Source organism: Larus michahellis, chromosome 6 (genome assembly GCF_964199755.1).
Source record: "Larus michahellis chromosome 6, bLarMic1.1, whole genome shotgun sequence".
NCBI lineage: Eukaryota > Metazoa > Chordata > Aves > Charadriiformes > Laridae > Larus > Larus michahellis.
In genome coordinates this window covers 58,439,029-58,458,245 of record NC_133901.1, presented here as the reverse complement: position 1 = coordinate 58,458,245, position 19,217 = coordinate 58,439,029, and the positions used below count along the sequence as shown (strand labels likewise).

General features: G+C 42.1%; 1 protein-coding gene across 14 annotated transcripts in view; it reads left to right on the top strand.

The window, feature by feature from the left end:
* Positions 1-19,217, top strand: part of BTRC (beta-transducin repeat containing E3 ubiquitin protein ligase) — a 118,679-nt gene that overhangs the window by 81,214 nt on the left and 18,248 nt on the right. For all 14 annotated transcript variants that reach the window (XM_074590120.1, XM_074590123.1, XM_074590118.1 and 11 more), the window contains 2 exons: positions 12,667-12,898; positions 17,609-17,795. In XM_074590120.1, the coding sequence (XP_074446221.1) occupies positions 12,667-12,898; positions 17,609-17,795 (419 nt within the window). The remainder of the gene's footprint in view (positions 1-12,666; positions 12,899-17,608; positions 17,796-19,217) is intronic.

The window sequence follows — 19,217 nt, the reverse complement described above, 5'->3', positions numbered from 1 at the left end:
AGAGATCTCGAAAGTTTCAGTACTTGGGCTTGCGTATGTGGGGAAGTGCTGCTGATGCCACGTCTTACTGCAGCTCGGTCGGCGCAACCTCTTTTTTACCTGTCTCCGATTTGGATCCAAGTCCCAGCTATGTGGAGATATGGGGGAGGAGAGGTGCACTTGCAGCCTCAGCCCGGAGAGGCACGCAGCTGAGGGCTGCCAGCATCACTAACAGATCTGCAACTGCAGAGGTCTTGCTTTCGCTTCAGATGTCCTTTCCCTCCCGCTGGACAGGTCAGATATCGGACTGTAATCCTCTCCTGCCACATGCGAGAGGTGTGGGGAGAGAGAAGTTGTTGCCAGCGCTTTTCTCCAAGTCCTCTTAAGGGGATAAAAGACACGGCCTTGGGTGCCATCTGTACCGCGGGAGGGAAGGTCTGTGTGTCGGGATTTGGGTGCAGCAGCAGGACTGTGTACAGAGTTCGGGCCCAGAATGGCAAGGACAGCTGTCGGCCGGGCCTGAGGGACACCGGCAGGCGATGCTGGGAAGTTTTGGTCAGGTGCTTCTGTCATCTCCTCGGGTCTGGTTACTTCTAGTCTTTCTTACTGGACTTATCAGGGAAGCGAAAACGTAGCCATGGCTAGCCTAACACATCCTATTGTATTTCTTCAGCTCTGTCACATACTAATATTAAAATTGCAAACTTCTAAACCCAAGCAATGTTCAAAGTCCCCTGGTGGTTACATACTGAAATTGCGGTGATGAATGAAGGAACTTAACTAAAGCACACCCTCCCTGGGGTGCTTACCTTCAAGGGGGTGTGAGTTGTTTCCACGTTTGTATTGATTTTAGGAGTGGTATCCAGATGCGGTGGCTCAGTTTGAGAAAACTCAAGGTAAATTTTTTTCTTAAAGCACTCGTCTTTAGATCCTGCTTTGGAAGGATGCTGAAACAATTAGCACAGCTGCATTTTTTCTAATTGGTGAAGTTGAGGCCATGCCCTTTCTAACAGGTCTGGTGTTTTTAGGTTTTAAGTGACAAATTTTTTTACTGGCACGTGAGGGGAAGTTTGCACTTGTGTAGAGTGTGGTGACATTGCCCTTACTGAGCACCTTTCGTGCAGAGGCCTCCAAAGACATTCCGAGCGTTAAGTTGTGCTTTACCTCTGAGCGAAGTGTGTTAGGATACACCCATTAAACCAATAAGACTCGTGAAATGGAGTGACTTGCCTGTGGCAGCACCAGAAAGCTGTGGGAGGGTTAGGAGTAAAACTCAAAAGACTTGGCGCCCACTTTCCTTTCCCATTTTTACATTGTACTGCCAGCTTTTAGTTTATCAAGAATTAATAAGTAATAACCTATGATTAAAAAGGGCTGACACTCTTTCTGTCATGAGATGTTTCTCTGTCTTTCAGCATTGTGCATAACTCAGCAGGGTTACACCTTTTGAGTTTTACTTAAGCGGCGTTACTCAATATTTAATGCTGAAATAGAAACATGTAATTCACAGCTGCAGGCGACCTGTCAGCTGCATTGGGATGTTTGTCAGCTGCAAGGGAGGGTGAGTTAGCCAGACTTTTTTATGCTGTGAAAATTGAAAATTTTCAACAACTTTTTCCATTTAATTTCTTGCTACATTTCACACTCTACACACAGCTGACATGATAATCCTTCAGCTGGTCCTAAATTACATTTTAAAATAGAGATCAGTTAATTATAGCAATCCGAGTATTTGTAATAGGTTATAGAAGGAATTTCTCCAGACGCTTGTTTCTCTTGAATTTCAGATAAACTAGTGGATGTATTCATAATTATTCACGTGACAGCAAAAAGTAAATCAAATAAAAATTACAAACGAACCTATGCAGACTGCTTTGGGTGAGACCAGATAGTCACAGCGTAGCATCTCTGGCTCTTCTGTTTGGAGAGTGCTAGAGGGAGCTCTAACCCCTCCATCAAAGGAACAGGCTGTGAGTGGTGCATCTGCCTAGTTTGGTCTGTGGTAGGAAGCGGTGAATTCTCTTGATGTTTAGTTTTATTTTGTATCAGAAGGTTGCATATGTTTTTTCCAGGCATGATCCCAAATTGCTTTTCCTAGATGAGAAGATGCAAATAGTGTGTTTTTGAGTATACTAATACTAGACTTAACACAGGCTGTTGCAAGCCGACCGAAAATACAGGAAACAAGTGAAAGGTACAGTATTCCTTTCACAAAGGAAGACAGTTCTCACAGTGGAAGACCTAATGATATTTAAAAGAGAATATATTTAAAACTGTTGGAAGGAAAAGCATGTAGTTGGTTTTTAGATGTTTAGCCAGTTATTATAATAGAAGTTAAAGAAAGGGTTGGTGGTTGTTAGTTAAATTTACAATGAGATGCATCATTGCATGAGGATGGAAGAAGTTTCTCACAAGATATGCTCCGCACTGATTATGTTCTTGATATGACAGAAAAGTAACTCTCAGAAGTGGGATGAAAAGAAGAAAAAAACCCAAAAACTTAGCCTGTATTTCTAGAAAGGGAATGCAGGTAGGTTGATAACTATTTTCACTGCTTATTAATCCCATTAAGAGGAATAGTGGAATCATGCCTTTGAGTGAAAGAACATTATGTGGAAAATACAGTATGTTGAAGGACCAAGTGAGGCTAGCAGTCCTGTTCTGCCACAATTTACTGGGGTTTTCATATTGCTTATATGATCTATTCAAACAATTCCACTTTGATTGAGTCTACCATAGGGAGTGGAATACTGGAAGGCTCCCTCCCTCCTTTAGTTTGAGGGGTTTTTCTTAAATATTATTGGCAGCTGAGCAGTGAGTCAAGGAGGAATCCCTAGTGCGATAGTCTGTGGTCTGTGCTTCTGGGCTGTGCGATTTGAGTGTCAGCTGGCAGGGAGAAGGTCTGGTCAGCTGTGAAGCTGAACGTGCCTTCCTGAAGCACTGTTATGGTCAGAGCTGGTTGCCTGTTGTTGCAGAAGGTACTATTTCTTGCCTTTCTTTTGTTGTTGATATGTGTACTTTCGCATATCAATGATGTCTGGCCTAACCCACCCTGACACAAATTCTGATGATAGAAAATTCATTAGAGAATGTCCTTAGCTTGTATTTTTGGAGTCTGTTCCTCAGATCGTGAATCTCTTGCCAGGTACCAATGAAAGAATGGACCAACACAACTTAAGATACAAATTCATAGAAAACTTTAAGTTAGGATGGACCTTTGGAGTTGGACTGGAAGTCCAACTGCCTATTCTGTGCAGGATTACCTTCACAGTCAGCTCATTTTGCTTGGGACCTTGTCTACTTGTTTTGAAAATCTCCCTCTTAATGTCCAGAGTTTTGCTTGCTACAGTTTGTGCCTGTTGCCTCTCTTCTTATTGTTATGTACTTCTGAAAAGACTATCTCACTTTCCTCTGTGACTTCCCTTGAGGTAATGGAAGACTAGTAGATAGCCCCCAGTCTTCTCCGGCCAAACACATACAGTTTCCCTGGCAAACTTGATGGTCCTTGGTGGGAATCACCTCAGTTTGCCAGCAAGGTAACATTTGACTGCAAGGTTAGCGGAACAGCTCATCTCAAGAAGATTAGAGGGTGAGAGTTATGGGATTCTCTTGTAGGGGTTATGGGAGGCTACAAAGCAAATCTGTCAAGACCAGCTTTGACGTGACGCTGTGCAAGAGTATTTAATGGAGTTTTCCTCTTACAGCTGCCTCTGTGATGGCCGCTAACAGCAGTAGTATTGGTGTCAGTCAGTGTGAGCTGATGAGATGTCCTCTTCCAGATCTAGCTGTGCTGGTAGAAAAGAATACCACTAAGCCTTCGTCTGGCTGCTGCAGGTTGCTGCCCTCCAGGATCTGTCAGCAAAACTGCAAACCTGCTTTCAGTTAAGATGAGGTGTTTTAGCTTAGACAGTTTAAATAGCAGGTCTTTGCTAACAAGCTTATTTTGACTGAAGTAGGTTAGGGAGTGAGTGCTCATGTAGCCAACTCTGCCAGCAGATCTAAGAAGTACGTTTGCAGTGGGAGCAATGCGCATGTGTGAATCTTGAGGTTCTTCGGAACGCTGCTGCTTTTTTGTTCATTGCATCTCTCCGGCACACCTGGAAATATGTAGTGCTCCTGTAGCTGGGAAATGGTACATGATATCTAGCATGTATATTCATGACTTCCGTTTGGAATCACTCACTTTGCCTTGGCCAGGTAGTTTGATGCGCTTGTGCCCTCTTTGTTGTTGGTAGAAAAATGCCTCTCCAATGAGAAAAGTCATGGAAAACAATACTAGGTAAGCTGCCTTGGAGGGCTTGTGGTTTGTGATGATAAAAGCTTTACATAGACAGAACCATGGCATTTTGAAAATCTCAGTGGTGTTATTGAGTGCAGATAACAGGTCTTTTGGGTTATTCTCCCCCTCTACTTGTGTGTTGCTCCCAGTGGTATAGTCTTCATTGTTCAGCCATGTTCTGAGTCACTGGGGTCCACCTACCTGTTCCTGGCTGCTTTTCTCTTGGAGTTAAGGGAATACTCAGGGCAAAAAGAAAATCAACAATAACACCCATAAAGAGTAACTTCACTCAGGCAGTATATCATGCTTGTGTGTTTTAAAAACAGAAGCAACTGTTCCAGAAAACTATGAAACTGCCGCTTGGAGCATAGCTTATGCCTTTCCCTACCATAAATGAGCCCTTTGCTGCTACTGGCCATTACCCGATGACTTTAGTAGACAGGTTCTCCAAGTTGATAATGTGCATATTCCTTCCCTCCATTAACAGTAATAACATGTAATGGTCCCAGCAGTTCAACTCTGGTTCTGGTAGCCATGCCAAGGAAGAAAGCATTTCCTTTGATGAGTTCCACTGGAAGTGATTTGTGGTTACTGGAGGATCTGCTTTGAAATTTGTGTGTGATCACTTTACAGCTAATAAAAGGTGTGCTCTGAAATCTCTCTCTTTAAGAGTGGTGGTGTCTGCCCTCCCCCCCCGTATATCTAGATACGCATTTGGTCAGGGATCGTAGTTTGGGAAAGTAACATATGCCAGTGCTGTGCTGATGCAAGCAGATTTCTCATCAGTGCTTGTTATTTGCAAAGACAACTTGCAGATAAGGGAGGAGGAGGAGAGGGACTCCCAATTCACATCCGTTGCTGGCATCAGAGAAATTTTATTTTGGAGGTTTTTGCCAACACTTAAAATGTAGATGGGAGACCTATATCAAAGGAAAGTTTACAGTAAGAGCTACGAGATTCCAGACAATTAAACTTTATTAGCCTGCCTGAAACATTAAGTATTAGCTTAAAAGAATAGTTTTTTAATCTCCTCTCCCGGTTGCTGTTTACTGTGTAGCAGTGTGGGAGGGGAGCAGCTTCTCCAGCAAGGTATTATTGCTGTGCTTTGTATAGCCGGTGTGCAAGTGCCCGTGGCTCCGTCCTGCCTCCCCAGTCCCTGGAGAGACTCAGCGTGTTACTTCTCTGGTGTCTGCAGCTTTCTCTGTCCCTAAACCAAAACAGCCTTCTCCTTTTCTTCTGTGTCTGAGGTAATATCCTTAGCCAGGTGCCCTCCAGGCTGACACCGTATCATAGGTACTTAAATGGTACCTCTGAGAACTATTGGGCCCCCAGGATTTCAGAAAGCGCAGCAGGTTGGGCTGCTGTGTCCAGCATAATTCCAGTGATCTTTCATCTAGATGTATCCTTTCTTATCAAAGTTTTTCTGCAGTGTGATTAGAAACCAGATGCGGACAAGCAGCTAAAAGCCCCAGACAGGCAAAATTGCCAGTTCCTTGGGTATCTAGGGGACTGTTAATTTCAGTGTGAGCGTGTACTTTGAATTTTCTCTCGAAAATAAATAGTAAAGATGCTGTGGTTTCTTTCATGGTGCTTTCTTTTTGATGCTCAGATGTGATTGATGATCATCTAGTTCTGGGTTACGTTCGTTTTTCAGAATGTTTCACTGAGCTTTGCAGCGTGGAAACTAATTCAGTAGTGAGCGAGTAAGTCCATATATGTGCTAAACCCATGGTTAACCTCACAGAGACTGTTATGTGAGATGGAGGCGGACAGAAATGGGTAGATTCTAAACTGAGCTTTTAAAATAAAAGTAAATGGAGTGAGTTGTTTAATGACCTAGCATTGTAGCTTTGCTGTCAAGTCAAACACTGGAAAAGCAGGTTCATCCTGCAAAGGAGAAAAACGAGGAGCCAACTACCCTTCTCATGTCTTTCAGGTGCTATAGCTCATGAGATCCTGCTCTTTATGGTGAGACACCCCCTCGCCACCCCTCAGTTGTCAACGCAAAGGAGCTCTTTAATAGGAAATTGCCAATAAGAAGCTGCAGAGGACTTCTTCCCTCTTTGCTTAGCCTTGTCAGGCTGGGAATTGGTTCTGCAGCATTTGATAATTACAAGCCTAGAAAGGAAGAAGCCAGCTATAGAAATTGAACCTGTACCCTCTTAATTATGCTGTTACTGCCTTTAGGCCACGCAAACAGCCCTATTTCAACAGGATTGTCAAATACTAGCTCTGCCCCTTAGTATGGAGGTCCGGCATACATTCTCAGCTCCATTTTACCATTTTTGTTCCATTGCTACATTGGAGTGGTATCGAGTGGTGCTTCATCATGGGCAGTAGCAAGCAGTTTCATGGCCACACAAGTAGCTTTGGAAAAGCCAGCCGTGCTGGGGTTCTCTGGCTAAGAGCAGCTTTACGGGCATCAACCCGAATCATCTCGTTGCCACACTGTTACTTTTTAATCCCTCTGCTTTTCCCACACAGCTTCTAACATGCGCCAAAATTCCTGAGCATTGCGTCTCTGCTGAATCTAGTTTCATGTCTGGCTTCACTGTTGTGGGTATTTTTAAATCTGGAAGAATATTCAGGATACAGAGGCAAGTGTGGCTTTGCTCTTACTGTGAAGTTCCTGTCTCCCCCCCTCGCACTCTGGACCTACACCTCCATGGTTCTTTTCTTTGTCATCCCATTGCTTGGTTTTTTTTCCCCCGGTGTCTTTTATCTTGTGAGTAAAGTTTGAACAGTACGCAGAAAGTTAACTGCCTGGAGTCTTTTAAATATAAGTAACACGCACCCAGTAATAAGCTGTCGGTTGTTTTTTTGCTGCCTGCAAAGAAACATAAACACAGCGCTCATTTCTGGCAGGTTTTTACTGTCAGAGTTTCTCCTATTATATTTATCTTACAATTTGCCAGGGGGTGAAGTTATTAAGTTTTAGCAGCAGCCATCGATCAAGTTCACAAGTTAACACGATAAAGGCTCTGTGCCGCTCCGATCCGGGAAAATGATGATCCTCACTCGGTAATTAACTAAATGAGAAAGTTAAATCTTACTTGAGAGCTGGGAGAGATGAAAGAGAGGTGTTTGTCAGTTTCTCAGTGGAAATTAGAAGCAGTTTTCTGCAATTCCCTAAGCTGCTGCTCTGTCATATTTTACATAAGCACTGGGAAAACGTCTTGTAATTAGTGCTGTCATGGAGGATTTTTTTTGCTGAAGGATGTTGGAATAATTCATTAGATTATCAAGAAAGGCTTGTGTCCTGAAATGATTAGCACAGTGAAATTTAAACCATTAACGATAACAAGTTTAGAGCTTGCTGCAGTGCAGAGGCACCCGGGGTATGTCTGTGCCTATTTCAATCATTTCTTATAATTAAACATTATGTCCTCTTTTTTCCTCCCTTTCACTAAGACCCATCCAAAATTCCTGTTAAGGTGGCTCTGTCTAGATCAGTGACTTCACCATGGCCGGCGGTGCGAGCCATTGGAGGTGAAATGCTGCGCTCGGAGATAAGCAGTAGAAGACATCTCTGTGTGGCAGAGCCCATAGTCCCAGTGAGTCTGGGAAGGAGGGGAGAAGCTGTCGATGACCTGTGGGTACTGGAATGTCAAAGGGAAGTCCCTTCCTTTTGTCTAGAGAGAAACTCCGAGAAATTTGCACTGGTGGTCTAAGCTCTCAGGCTTTTCAGAGCTCCAACATGAAGATATCTTGAAGGTTCAAAAGGTTCCAAACCTTGCTGGGATCATTTAAGCCATTCTCGATATTCTAGGAGATGGCTTCTGTTTTTCTTTGACTCTAAGAGATGCCTTCTGACCATAATCTGAATTCATCCACCCTGTGGAAGTGCCTTAACAAAGTCCTTTTCAATGGTTAAAGGACGTGGTGGTTTTTTTAAAAAAATATATAAAAGTTGTGACCACTCATACGGGTGGGGAAACACTATACCTATACTAGAATCAGAGAAGTGTGCTTGTGTTTGATCTTTCTGTGCTTTAGGAGGCTCTTGGTCCCCTGTACTGAACAAAAACAAAAGTAACCTTGGTTGTCATACGTGGGTTACAGCTGTGATATACCATGGCTGCTTAGTCTTATATGCAGAGCAGTAGAATTATCCGGGCTTTATTTATCTGTGTTGAAATATTGCACCTTCCTATAGTTGCAAGCCATTATTTAGATTAAAGTCTTTTCATATATTAGTCCTCTTCTACTTCACTGGGCATACAAATGTGCTTTGTGTTAAATGTAGCCATTTGAAGAAATGGTCTTGTAATTATGGGCTGCAATGGAGCATAGTACGTAGATCCCTGAGCTAGTACCAACCCGAGGCACTCAATCCCCTGGGTTTCCTGGCACAGCTTACTAGCTCAGGCACACCCTTGTAGGAGGACACTTTATCTTTAAGCTTTATCTGTTCCGAATTAGTAGTTTGCTCTGGTACACTCAAGCTTCCTCCCAGGTGCTGGACTACCAGTTGTCGTGGGTTTGGCCAAATTGGCCAATGGCCGGCAACAGATTCTCTCCCCAACCTCTCATACACAGAGAGGAGGAGGAGAGATAAAGAGATTTACGAGTTTAGAAGAAACTAAACTACTTTAATGAAATATTAATAATAAAATAAAAAGGAAAATAATGAAATAGGTACAGTATATACAAAACTGTATTAAGCTCCCAGGATGACATCACCGGCAGGTACTGGGAAAGTCCCAGACCGGACTCAGCAGTAAGTGGGAACTGGATTCCAGAACTGGAGTCAGGAACACATGGATTGGGATCAAAGGCAGATGAACAGACAGGGTCCTCCTCGGACATCAGCCATTGAAGAAAAAAGAGCCTGACCCTTTGATCCCTCAGCTTTTTTACTGAGCATGGGGCAGATGGGATGGAATACCCCGCTTGGTCTATTTTGGGTCACCTGTCCTGTCTGCTCCTCCCCGCAGGTGGGACCCCTCTACGCTTTTCTGTTTCCGACCCTCCAACGTGTCAAATAACGAAATTAGCTGACCTTGGTTGTTATAGCAATAAGTATAAGCAAGAGCCTCTCTGCCTACTGTTCCTTGGCACAAACTGTAAACATTGGTCTTATCACTCTGAGAACGAACCATTTTCGGCACAACATGCTGTTAATTTCAGAGAGTTAGAGGCCTAGCTAAGAAGTAAAATTAGTGAACAGAAAGTTGGTTCTCTTCTACCTCAAACCAGGACACCAGCGCTTATTCTTCTTTGCCACTTTTGGAAGTGAAGCTTATACAAAGCATGACCATATACAGTGCATTTGGATGGATATTTACCCTGGCATTATGAATGGCATGTGGGACAATTCTTTCTTTTTCAGGTGAGGCCTGGTTATTGTACCAGGAGAGCGAGGGAAGAGGTTGTAGATGATTATGTGCTCCAGGAAATACTTGCCGATATTGTTCTGAGATGTTTTGTAGTGAACTTGAGGCAGTTGATCAGAGGGGTTGAGTCATCAGGGTTTCTCAGGAAGCCAAATCGATTCTCTTACTGATAGTAACCACCCTCCCCCCCAACACTTTAATAATACGGATGCTTGATGTTGTTGTTTTGTTGTTGGCTTTTTTTAATAACAGGCCTTTTTCACTGAACCCCCAGTGGATTTTTAGGAATCTTCAAATTGAAATTCTGGGATTTTGTTCTAAACTGTACCTACAGACAATCTGGGGGAGGCATGTGAGCATGTATTGTGATTGAGTGATTTGGAAGCCCTGTGAATTCATCTGTCTCTACTCTGCAGAACTGGTGTCTTTGCGGCTTGCCCTGTCCTCGTGGTCCCCTGCTTGCATAGACCACAGGACCTGCTGGGCACACCATGGCTACCTCTGGGCTTGTCCTCGCTCCTTTTGATGGGAGACCAGAGCAGGCAAGAGTGCAAACCAGGTCTCAAGTTGACATTGTCAGAATGCAGCCCAAGTATATAAACAATACAGTGTTCCCCTGTCTGCTAATCTGGACATAAACACTGGAATACGTATAGTGCTTTTCTTAGCAGACCCACTATATAAACCTGGAGTTTGCCTTCCAGAGCTGTTACGAGTGTTGGTCAATGAACTTTTTAATTTACTCATTATTCCCACCCAAGAGACCTGTATTCAATTGGGATCCAGGCAAAATGGGTTGCTCTGTCCCATCTAAGCCATCTGTTTGAACACACATAAGCCATTACTTGGTTTTGCAGATGTTGCAGCTTCTGTTTGATACCCCCAGCCCGTGTTTTAGAGGTAATTGGGGGGCTGAAGGCTGCTGGGAGAAGGGTGCTCAGGAGGCAAGGAAGGGCTGGAACACGGTGGCACCCCGTGAAAGGAGTTGCCCTTTTTGTGGTCTTTGCACGTCAGCTGTCGGCTCCGCTCCAGCTCAGCATATTAGTCAGACTTCACAATCTCTCAAATTAAAAGGCAGAAGTAAAGGTTTTTTAAAAATGCTTTGTAGAGAAAAAGCACAGGAAACAAAATGAGAAATGAAATGAGATCAAGCTTGTAGAATACAGCATCTCTCCGCTGTCTTAGCCCAGCATTTTTACAGGGGGGTCTGTTTTGCAGGCAGCTTAACTGCAGGAAGAATGACCAGAATCCCTTAAGACCGATGTTCAGTGCAGTCCGTTGGTAATCACTTTTTGCCAGGCTGTTGCCTACTGTGGACTTTGCTAGAATAACTCCAGCCTTTCACACCTAGGATTTCAAGTGCACAGTCCCTTTAGAGATTTCTCTGTATAAAAAGTTGGCCCAAGAGAGAGTATTTCTTTCCCTCTGCCCAGTAACTGGGTCTGTGATTCACCTGCGGTCAGTGCTCTCCATGTGGTGACCGAATGAAATAGTGTAGCTCAGTCATAGCTCTTGTCTTGCGCGATCCTACTGGACACACACAGAAATTCACAGGGAGGACTGGGGTTAAAAGTAAGGTTGAAAACCCTGGGCTGCAGAATTGAGCACTGATGGTGTGATCTCCATGTTCTGTCTTCTCAAAGAAACTGAAGTCAAACCATGATTCAGAAATAGGAGAAACCACTTGCTAAAAATGACAGCTAATTACTGTCTTTTTCTGCACTCTGTCCAGCTCTGCTGGAAATGCTGAAAAGAGTATTTAGGTGGATTTTCTTTAGAAAGTTAAATGTAAGTGGTGATAACTTGAGTAAATTTTCACATTACAAGCTTTTTGGTGTTTCAGACTCTGGATTGCTCTTAGGGTTGCGGAGTGTATTGAAATACAGGAGTTGTTTACTCCTGAGAAATGAGGAATTCCTGCATTCTAAACACAGTTTTGGTAACCAGATTTTGTGGTGTCTAAATAATTCACTGTTCTGGCACTTGCTGAAAAAATACTTTTTTGTTGTTTTTTCTTTTCCTGTAAAATCAGTTAATCCGTGGATTTCTTTTAGATCATTAGATATCTTTGCAGAGAGATTTAGGTACTAGTTTTTTCACTTAAAGTCAATAAGGTTTCTTGGTGAGGTTGATGCGTGGAATTATCATCGTAGAAAAGAAATGTGGCATCCCTACATCAGTGTTTTATATATTTTGATATGTGCGGTTTGTTTCTGTTGTCTGCTGTCTGATGTTAAACCATTGCAGTGGAAGAGAAAAAATCACGTTTTCAGCATTTAATACAAACTCTTTGACCACTACGGGGAAAGAAAATAATTTCCCAGCAAACAGTTAATCTTACTTGGACAAAATATATCCTTGCCATGCAAAATGTGCACTATTTTTCCAGTTAAATTGTTTAGAAAGCAGAAATTATATCTTGCTATCAAGTAGTAAATTGAAATGTCAGTGTTTTGTTTTGTCCCTGAAACTCTTCTTTGAGCTGAGTCCTTCTGACAAGATACTAACAGTGCTCAGAAAGTTGAAAATCTCTTACTCTGTGAAAAAAAGGACATACCAAATATCAGGGTGTGTTTTAGCTGCCTTTGCTCTCAAGGTACAATTTTATACTCAAAAGAAGTACTATCAATTTTTTTCTCATCCATTTAATGTATTTCCTATGAATTTTATCAGCAGTCCTTTCTTTAGAAAAAAAAAAAAAACAGAATACAAATGCAGTTTTCTGTTGGTGCATTGAAGTAACTGGTAACTGTAGGGTAGGAATCCAAATGCATTTTACTGTCTGCAAGATGTAAATAAAATTGTGTTTGGGTTAAGTTGCCACTTATGGTTTCCCACCTAACCAGAGTCCTTTGTGTGCAGCTCTGGCATGAGCCAGTGTGTTGTCCTGCAGGGGTTACGGCTTGTGGTGGCTGCGCTCCAGGTGACGCCACCAAATGGGATACATGGCCTCAGCCGACTTTATGTATCAGAGTGCTTTTTCCTTCTGCTTTTTTCCCCACAAAAAATCATAGAAACGTGAGCTTCTTTCCATATGGATGATTTGAGTTTTTCTTTCCTTCCTGTTTACAGACAAAACTTGCCAATGGCACTTCCAGTATGATTGTGCCCAAGCAAAGAAAGCTGTCTGCGAGCTATGAGAAGGAGAAGGAACTCTGCGTCAAGTATTTTGAACAGTGGTCCGAGTCTGACCAGGTGGAGTTTGTGGAGCACCTCATCTCCCAGATGTGTCACTACCAGCACGGACATATAAACTCATACCTCAAACCCATGTTACAGCGGGACTTCATCACTGCACTGCCAGGTATTTCTGCAGGCAGAGGGAGCTTGCTGCTCCATCTTGGCTTTCAGGAAACTATTCTGCTCTCGCCTACCCTGCTGGAGAGGTCTATTCCAGAGTTAGTTTGCGAAACAGAGGATACCTTTTGAAAGAAAAGCTCTATACTAGTTTGAAATGTAGTAATATTTTATTGTGTATTCCTACTGTCTCTCAAGGCATGATCTAACTAACTTTTTGTCAGAGTTAGGTTGATGGTTAGACTAGGTGAGCTGAAAGGTCCCTTCCAACCTAGGCAATTCTATGATTCTATCTAATACCAGCATGGTTTGGTTAGGAGTAAATGAAAGCTCATATATGTATTGTAAGGACAATCATCGCAAGCCACAGGGCAGGTAGTTGTACTCATAATGCCCAGAACAATGCATGAATAACGAATATTTTTAAAATTAAAACTACTACTCTTTTTGGTTGCTCATCTGAGGTTTCCCCTTTTCTTAGTTAGATTTTTTTTCTCTCTTTCCTAGTAAAATACCTTCCTGAAGCCATCACTTTGATTATGTGTTTATTGCTAATAGGGAATGGAGGACATAAGATTAAAGGATGGAAATGTACTATTTTTTGCGCCTCTGTAGTGCTTTCCATTGAGAATATTGTCCCAGCTGTTCTGAGATGTGGCGCTTGGTGCATCTCACAGAAGGCACACATAAAGTAGTGTACGTGCAGTTTTGTGTTGGCCCGGTCTTACAGATGGGAAAACTGAGGCAGTGGGAGATCAAATATATACAGCAATAGAGTTTCAGAACCAGACAGAAATTCCTGGCTCTTCGGTCTTTTTTTCAGACCGGTAGATCATACCTCTGTGGATAAATAGATAGACAATTAATAGATTAGCATTCCCATGATGTAGTTCCTTAGTTTCAGATGGACCTGAGCAAGAAATGCGCCAGGTGTTGTCTCTAAATAACTAGTTGAAGGGAGGAGTTTCTTGCCAAACACTTGTTCTGTTGATGCCTTTGGAGAAGTGCTGAACCCTGACAATTTGTTCGATCCAGTCATTTGATCATTCTTCAGAAGGGATTTCTCAACATGAAATTTAAGTTCTAGGGTTTAAAGATGGAAAAAAGCACGTTTAACTGCGAATTGTACAAAGCATAAAGGCACTGCAGGAGTTTTGCTATGAAGTTAAATACGTAGACTCACTGGATTTTTAAGCTCATTGTGCCCAGTAATCAAATGGCTGTTGTAGCATTAAAAAAAAATCTTAGTTATGCTAAGTACCTGCTTTATGTTAGTTTTTAGTAGTCCAGTGGCAATAATCTCGTGTACTTAGAGCAGCATTATAACTTGTGGAGCTGTTCTGTTTCAGAAAAGCAGAGAGTTATTTTGCAAGTGCATTGGTTTCCCTGCTTTTAAAGTGGAAGTATACATATAGTTACATACACAAATTTTTCCACAAATCTCCATCAAACCAAACTAACACTTCTCATTTGCACTTGCTTAATTTTATCCTACAGGCCTTTTTCTGAAAATTTTGACAAATGATATAAATATTTTCAGAGGCACTCAGAATTTCCTAGCCATACCGTATTTGTTAAGTGTTTTTTTCAGTTACCCAGGAAGCAGCTAATTTTACTTTCTTGGAATGCAGAACAGATAGGAATCGTATCTGAGTATTTGAATAGTTGTGGGAACTGTGTGCTTAAATAATGTATGTGCATCAATTTGCATATTTGCAAAGTGCTGATGTCCTAGTGAATATAGCTCTAAGGGAGAAAATTAATGGCAAGGAATTGCACTGGCGCAGGCTCTGTAGTCTGTGCAGGATGTCCTGAGTATAGGCAGGTTTCTAATGAGCAGAATGGGTAAGGGCAAGGTAAGAAACTGCCTAGGAAAGAACCTAAAATTTCAAATGAAGTCACATAATCAAAAAAACCCTAAACTCTTTGTATTTTTTAGCTTTCTGAAATTCTCAAGTGTTCGGTATTCTGGTTTCCTTTTTACTCCTTCATCCTCTCTCCTGCTCTCCCCCTCGAGTAAATAAACAATAAAGCTACTTCAAAATCATGAGGCATCTTATCTCTGTCCTCCTAGCACTGTCCCAAAGAATGACCAGAATTAAAGGTAGTTTTAGATCATGAGCACACTTTACTAACGTAGAGTAAAATTAGCTCAGAATATTTTTCCCAGTACTTTGGACAGAATTAAGGCTTTTTGAAAAATGCAGCTTAACTGTGTACTTAACAAACTTTGTTCTGTTTCTGAAAAATAAGGGCTCTGCTTACCATTTCCAAGCTGTTTAACATTTTTTATGGGGAAAGTCATTTTTAAAAGGGTTTCATGTGTGAAATAACTGAAACATTCTTGTTGGTATGGAGGACTGAAGGGCTAATCGTGTTTCACATCGATTTAGCAAAAACTTTTGTAAGCAGAGATTTCTTTTTTTTAGAGAAGCGATGCTTTGTAAGACATATGTCTCTGAGTTGTGCTGTTCCTAAGAAACGTAATAATAAAATTGAGTTTGCAGCCAGGATAAAATAGCTCTGCCCTTCCGCTTATCGTAAGTGTGAGAAGAAGAGTCCAAAACATTAGTTATTCCTTCTCTGCGAAGGGTGTAGAATCAATGGCAGAGGATGGCTTACAGTTGTAAAAGTAGGTATAACACCTCGTTGCAGCAAGATCTAAAGTGCAGCTACTGATGATCCAGAAAGGGCAGGTGGATCAGAGGCAGACTTGGGGGCGAAGATTGCTGTGCCCCCTTTATGCAGCGTAGCCCTGCTTCTTAAAGCCACCAGTCTCTTCCCCATATAAAAGAATTCGCTGTTGTCATGCTGGTTACATAAAGCCACCAGTAGGGATACAGGCATTTGTAAATGTTCTGGTGGGTCTGTAAATGTCTTTGGGCCCACTGGAAGCAACACAGTCTGGGAAAACAAATATGCTATTTCCACCCTGTGGAGAGAGCTCAGGGCTGCAGGTGTCAAGGTGAGGAAGCAGCGGGACACCATGTCCATGTCTGCCCTACCAAATTGCGGAATTCCTGCAAATTCTAGTTCACTTTCACTAAAACATTGTATCTCTCTTCCCACACATTGCTGTGGAGTCAATCTAAATTTACAAACGCTCTTTTTTTTTCTTTCTTTAAAGAATTTTTTGTAGTGTCTGTGTATATCTTTTCAGATTAAATACATAATAAAGGCTGCTGATGCTTTTATTTTGCAGGTTGACATCTAATTTTGCATCTATAAAGATAAGAAATGTCAGGCCTCTTTCTGCACTCTGTGGTTGTGCATGGTATCATTCAGGTGCTTTTTCTGTGTATGAATGGCAGCATAAAACGTTGGGCAGAATGTCTCACCTAAAGTGTATTAGAAATTTAGGATGTCTGAAAGAAGCGAGAGGCGGCCTGCTGACTTTTCTCGTTTTCATGCATTGGGAGATAATTTTGAGATCTTTCGGTTAACAAAAACAAAGGTTGGGCCTTTTGTATCTGATGAACTCTGATCAGAATCAGCTGACTGCGCCCAGTTTGGGTTTGCAGAAGTATGGACATGTGACTGTAAAAATGCTGTTGCTACTTTTTTTTTTTCACCCTGTCACAAGCAAGACCTGGTCTTTGAGGCTGTTGTTTTAAAAGCAAGAAAAGACATATTTAACTCTGTCCCAAATGTGAACCAGAGGGAAGATGCATGAAATGCCAATCTGCCACGCTTCCTTTTTGGTTGGTTTGAAAGTTATGCCTGAGGGATGATGGGGTCTAAACTACAACTTTCACAAAGGCTCTGAAATTTGACCGGTGAAGTGAGATAATCTCTCGATGGTGTGTCTCACTTGTGAATTAAACAGCCTCCAACAGAACCTGTATTTGTGCAATATCTCATTTAAAAGGCATCTTATTTTCCTGAAGTCTTGCTGGTGATTAAATTTGAGTGGGTAAGAGCACATTTTTACTGGATACCTCCATCCAGTTAAGAAACGTAGCATAACCTTCCCTGGCCCCCAGCTACGCAGCCTTTACATGGGGCTGCTCGGTGCTAACCAGACAATTGCTTTACGTTGTACTCCAGCCATGTTGAAACAAAGCCAGTCCTGGTATTCACACCAAAAAATATTTGCAAATTGTACCATTTGGGTGCATATTTTTCCTCCACCCACTAAAATAAATGAAACTAGCAAACCTGCTTCACTTTCTTCTTACACAGCCTCTCCTTCCCTCTCCACTTTCCCTGTGCATCTGCATATCTTTCCCTCCCCCATGTCTAAAGGTACCACTACCCTTCAGGGCACACATTGGGAATATATATTTTTTTCTTCATTACGTTTAAAAGCTACTGCTTTAGCAAAAACAGCTTTTGAGCCGTTGGAACATGAGAACAGCTGTAGCAGTGAGATGAGAAATGGTCCTAATATAGAGAGATTTTGGGGGCTGCGTCGCTGAGTTGGAAATGCCATCCATAGAATATCCCCCTAGTGCTAAAACCCATCGAAATAGATTGGAATGACTTCTTGGATTCTTTATTATTTTTAATGACTTGTTGTGTTATATCCAAAGGAAGTTGGAGAACGCTGTTCACTCCTGAACTTCGCCGCAAATGCTCTTCTGTGCATTTGGTCCAGCTCTGCATGCAGAAGAGTAGATGGAAAGAGAGGGTATCTTTGTGCTATCAAGGGGAGTTGTTTTAAACTCCTTGTCTCCCCAGCAAATAATCCTTTTTTTCTTTTTTTTTCCTCCCCCAGCTCGGGGATTGGATCACATTGCTGAGAACATTCTGTCATACCTGGATGCCAAATCGTTGTGTGCTGCTGAGCTGGTGTGCAAGGAGTGGTACCGGGTGACGTCGGACGGCATGCTGTGGAAGAAGCTCATCGAGAGAATGGTCAGGACAGACTCCCTGTGGAGGGGCTTGTCAGAGAGGAGAGGATGGTGAGGAAACTGCATCTTCACCTCTTTTGCCCCCGTTCAGGACAGTAGGTGCTGTGTGTTCCAAACCGTGTTTGAAGAGGGTTATTTAGCACCCCGAAACATCATGCTGGTTCCAAACCTAACAGTTGCTTAAATCAAAAGTCAGAGGCTGGGGAGTTAGGGTATCATTTGTCTATGCAGGCAACGTGGGGGCTTTTTCCTCACCTTCCTCATCTGATCACGCTCTTATACCACTGTGACAAGTGAGATGCACAGACTGAGATTTTTACGCCCAGCTGTCATTCAGTTCAAATTAAGAAGCTGTGTATGCCCCAGGGGAACACTAAACTAGTCAGCAGTTCGGAGCAGAAGAGCTTTTTTAGGGGTGGCAGTGGGGCAGCATGTGCTATGAATTAGTTGTTTCCTGATAGGTCTGTTTGTTTTCCTCAGCAGATTTTCACTATTAGATATCTGTTTAATTTTCAAACTGGAAGCTGAGGGTAGGTACCACGGAGAATAGGGGACTTTAGAAATGCAGATAGATTAGTTAATAATCATCTGGAATAGCCTTACTACAATGTGGGTCTCACTCAAGTTTGAAGCTGCTCTGTTAACATTTCATTAGAACTTTCCCTCTCAGGGGTATGTCCTTTAATACATAATTTTCTCTTCCAAGGGTGTCCCTAGGATGTTGGCAGAAAGGAAGCTGGGTATGAATATTTCATAAACAAGATAAAAGTGACAGCTCAGGCATTTTGGTTGCTATTAAAAAGAAAAAGATACAGAGTTGCAAACAAAGAGTCCAATTTAAGGTTAATTTTGTTATACTGTTTGTCTCAGGAAGTAAAGGATAGTAAATAAGGATTATGAAACGTCCTTTAAAAATAAATACTATGTTGATCTGCTTCCAACAGTGTGATGTTTATAAAAAGTGTAAAATAAACACAAGCATGACAGTGGTAACTTTTGCATCCATTTTAGTGCCTTGTTCTTTCCAGGGCTTCTGTTTTCACTCTGTATTGTTGAGGTCACAGTAAGTTCCAAAGAGAACCTTGAGAGGTTTAGTCCCTCCTGTTTCCCAAAGGCAGAGCCAGTTTTCTCTTAAGTCATGCCAGATGTTTGTCTAACTCGTTCTTAAAAACCTTCACTGATGAAGATTCCCCGGGCCATGCCTGGGCAAGCAATTCCACTGTTTCACTAACTTTAATGTTAGAAAGATATTCCTAAAATCTAGTCTGTCTTCCTAGGTACAGTTCGGCACGTTATGTTTAGCCTACACAGACACACAGGACAGTTGCTCATTCTCCTTTTTGCAGTAATCTTTTGCATGTTGGAAGATGATCGTGTTTCCTACATATTGGATGCACTAACTAACCATAATCCTGTGTTTCCTTGTCGTCTTGTCATTCGTGGTTTTCTTTGTTTAGATCCTCCCTGGTTACA